At 32.6% G+C, this 4,083-nt stretch overlaps 1 protein-coding gene across 1 annotated transcript in view; it reads left to right on the top strand.

The window, feature by feature from the left end:
- Positions 1–4,083, top strand: part of F13B (coagulation factor XIII, B polypeptide) — a 35,673-nt gene that overhangs the window by 10,832 nt on the left and 20,758 nt on the right. The window contains exons 8-9 of the mRNA XM_011951618.1: positions 360–575; positions 3,405–3,605. Coding sequence (XP_011807008.1) covers positions 360–575; positions 3,405–3,605 — 417 coding nt within the window. The remainder of the gene's footprint in view (positions 1–359; positions 576–3,404; positions 3,606–4,083) is intronic.

The raw sequence follows: 4,083 nt of genomic DNA, 5'->3' as shown, positions 1-4,083 counted from the left end.
TGGGTCGATTGAGACCTGAGATGAAAAGGAATGAGAAAGAAGAAAATAAAAATGGGTTAATGCCAAAGAGGAATTTTAGAATTGACCATAATCTTTAGGTTGAAGAATAGTTTCTCATTCTATAGATTTAAGATGTGTCTATGTCATAATTCCTTCACAATTGAGAAAAGAGAAAAAATACGCATAGTTGTTTTTAGGCAACATATTTGCTGTCAACTCTTGCTTAGCAAATTTTAAAAATATTTGAGCCGAAAAACTTTTTTCCTATTTGTGAGGAATTTATAAAGCAATTGTCCTAAATTATATAATACAAATATTGAGACACTACAGTATGAGTTACTATAGTATATTGTTTTGAGCTCATATTAATTTAAAACAACCTCTTTTCTTAGAAAATAATGAGAATTGTAAGCATCCTCCTGTTGTAATGAATGGGGCTGTTGCCGATGGGTTACTGGCAAGCTATGCAGCAGGATCCTCAGTGGAATATAGATGCAATGAATATTACTTGCTGAGGGGATCAAAAATATCTCGTTGTGAACAAGGAAAATGGTCATCCCCACCTGTTTGCTTGGGTAAGAAAGAGAGCACATGGAATGTTTATGTTCGTACTTATATGTGATTTTCTTGTAGTGTTTTATATCATGAAAATGATGATTTTGTATAAATCATTTTTTTCACAAGTGTGAAAAATCTCAGTTCTTTAAGTAGAAAGTCCCTAAAATATTAGTGTATTTTTTTATTGTGGTAAATTATGCATAATATAAAATTTACGTTAGCCATTTTTAAGTGTACAATTCAGTGGCATTAAGTATATTCACATTTTTGTTACCAATTACTTTTTGGGTTGTCTTTTTCCTAGCTGAAATTCTCTCCCTAGTATGTAGCCCTCAATATCCCTGCCTGTATTGCCCTCAGAATGTCATTTCGAGAAAAATAATTAATCCTATTCTTTCCTTGGTAGAGTATGTTGCTAATAGCTTTTTACCACTGCATCCTCATCCAAATGGACACATTTGTTACATCTTGTTGATTATATAAAGTGTTTGCTAATGACTTAGATAATAAATGGTCTTCTAAATGTTTTACACACACACTCCACAAAAATGCTATGATATGATCCAGAGGTATATATCTTAGATTTTTTCACTCAAAATGTATTATAAACATGGTTTGTCATACTTCTACAATATATACTTTAATGGCTGCATAGTATTCCATAATGCAGATACACATATGTAATTTAGCCAGTTTACTGATGGATGTTTAGTGTTCGACATTTTTGTATTCCAAACAGTATAGTTTCAAGTAAATCTTTGCACATGTTAAACACATTTATTTTTATTGAAACTAGTTATCATGAGATTGGGAATTTTAATTCTTTTTCTATTAATTGCCAAATTGTCTATCAGAAAGTTTGTTCTGATTTGTTAACCCTACCATAAGTGAATTAAAGTAGTAATTGTCCTAATCTTTGTTAACTTTGAATATTTTAATCTTAACGCTTTTTGTTAAGCAGGCAAGCACAATTATTTTAATTTGATTTATTTAAGAATTAATTAATTTGGAATTTTTTAACTTTCTAGTGGCCACAGGTTTTTTTCATGAATTAAGTATTCATAGTTTAGCCATTTTTCATAGTTATAAGACCTATATCTATATAAATTATTTTATCCAATTGAGAATCGTGTTTATTGCAATTATTTTTAATTTCTTTTTATTTATAGCGTTTTTAAGTATATATAAGTGTCTGTTTTAAGTTTTGAGCTCTTTCAACCTTTTGTTAGTAGTTTCCACCTTTCAGGTAATTCTTAGAAGGCTGTTCCCATTCAAATTCAGATACAGACACATATTCATGTAGAATTTTTCTATTGCTCTCATATTTTTATAAATGTCTTTGATATTAAGTTTTTGATGATTTGGTTGATATCACATTGAGTGGAGAAACAGTAATCTCTAAGGACAAAGACTAGATTAAATTATTTATGGCAAAGCTAGTGATGAAACAAGTTCATAAGGAAATAACAACATTAAAGGAAATACATCATTCTATATCTGGAACAACCACCTCAAGAGAGTTAGGTTTGGTCCTAATGAATCAAAGGAAATATCAAATGAAGATTAATCATTGTTACTAGGGCAAGAGAAAGGGGATTTGTATATCTTTCTTATATATTGAAACTGGAAAGGCTATCAGTACAAATTCACAATGGTATGATAAAGCATAGAATTTTCCCCATAGGAATTATTATTTCAGACATTAAGAGTCTCTCTAACCTCTCCATACTCCCTTCCCTGCTCTAATCACTCCATTCTTTCTGGTCTCCTTACTCTTCCACAAACAAGCCAAGAATGCTCTCACTTCAGGGCCTTTGCACTGGTTGTTCCCTTTGCTTGGGACACTCTTTCATAAGAAAATGACAAGGTTCACTCAGTCTCCTTCAAGCTTTTGTGCAAATATTACTTCTTATTTAGGCCTACCCTAATCACCTTACTGAAAAGTGCAACTTCTCTTCACCTAGCTCTTTTGTTACCCCCTCCCCATCCAGTACTCTTTTTTTCATCCAAGTTATCTTGTGCTGTAGTTTAAAGATGGTCACTGTGTTAGTCTGTTCTCATGCTGCTACTAAAGACATACCTGAGATGGATAATTTATAAAGGAAAGAAATTAAATGCACTCACAGTTCCACATGGCTGGGAAGGCCTCATAATCATGACAGAAGGCAAAGGAGAAGCTAGGCATGTTTTACATGGAGGCAGGCAAGAGATTGTGTGCAGGGAAACTCCCCTTTATAAAACCATCAGATTTCATGAGACTTATTCACTGTAATGAGAACAGCATGGGAAAGACCCATCCCAGGATTCAATTACCTCCAACCAGGTTCCTCCTATGACATGTGGGAATTATGGGAGCTATAATTCAAGATGAGATTTGGATAGGCACACAGCCAAACCATATCAGCCACAAATTGTACAATTTATGTCTTTATTATATTTATTATGTATTGTAGGTGTTTCTCCCAATTAGAAGGCAGGTTTCATGAGGGCAGGAATCTTGGTTTCATTCATTAGCAGGTTTTCTATTATTTTCTACATGGTAGTTTAAGGTTTTTATATTGTAGAAAGAAAAATATTATTAATCTAACTGATTGGTGCCCTTAAACAGTATTTTTGATTTTTTAAATTAAGTGGTTTTAGTTTATGACAATAAGTAATGTATAGATTCATTTGATGGCAATAAAGTATGTATTTTCTTATATGCATATATGTGTGTGAGAAGCCTTAATTATGATTTCAATTATAAAATATTGCTTTTGACACTTGTCATAATTTTTGTTTTTGAAAATATCACTTTTATATTTGTCAGACAAGTAAAGAATTTAAAAGAGCATTTTGTTTTTCAGAGCCATGTACTGTTAATGTGGATTACATGAACAGAAATAACATAGAGATGAAGTGGAAATATGAAGGGAAAGTCTTACATGGAGATTTAATAGATTTTGTATGTAAACAGGGATATGACTTACCTCCATTAATCCCATTGTCTGAATTATCTGTGCAGTGCAACAGAGGAGAAGTGAAATATCCTTTATGTACTAGAAAAGGTAAAATAATTCTCTGCAAGTATCTTACTTGATCAATATCTGCTACCTGGGTTGAAAATTTCTTTATATTTTGTTGTTATTTTTCTTTTTTTTATTATGATTATTCTTTTAAATTTTGTTTTATTTTATTTTTATTTTACTTTAAGTTCTGGGATACAAGTGCAGATTGTGCAGGTTTGTTACATAGGTGTACGTGTGCCATGGTGGTTTGCTGCACCTATCAACCTGTCATCTAGGTTTTAAGCCCCACATGCATTAGCTATTTGTCCTTATGTTCTCCCTCCCCTCACCTCTCACCCTCTGACTGGACCCAGTGTGTGTTGTTCCCATCCCTATGTCCATGTGTTCTCATTTTTCAGCTCCTACTTGTGAGTGAGAACATATGGTCTTTCATTTTCTCTTTCTGTGTTAGTTTGCTGAGGATAATGGCTCCCAGTTTCATCCATGTCCCTGCAAAGGACATGATCTCATTCCTTTT

This window comes from Colobus angolensis, unplaced genomic scaffold, assembly GCF_000951035.1.
Source record: "Colobus angolensis palliatus isolate OR3802 unplaced genomic scaffold, Cang.pa_1.0 Scaffold320, whole genome shotgun sequence".
Taxonomy (NCBI): Eukaryota; Metazoa; Chordata; class Mammalia; order Primates; family Cercopithecidae; genus Colobus; species Colobus angolensis.
Note: the sequence above shows the minus strand (reverse complement) of the source record. Positions and strands in the feature narration are given on the sequence as shown.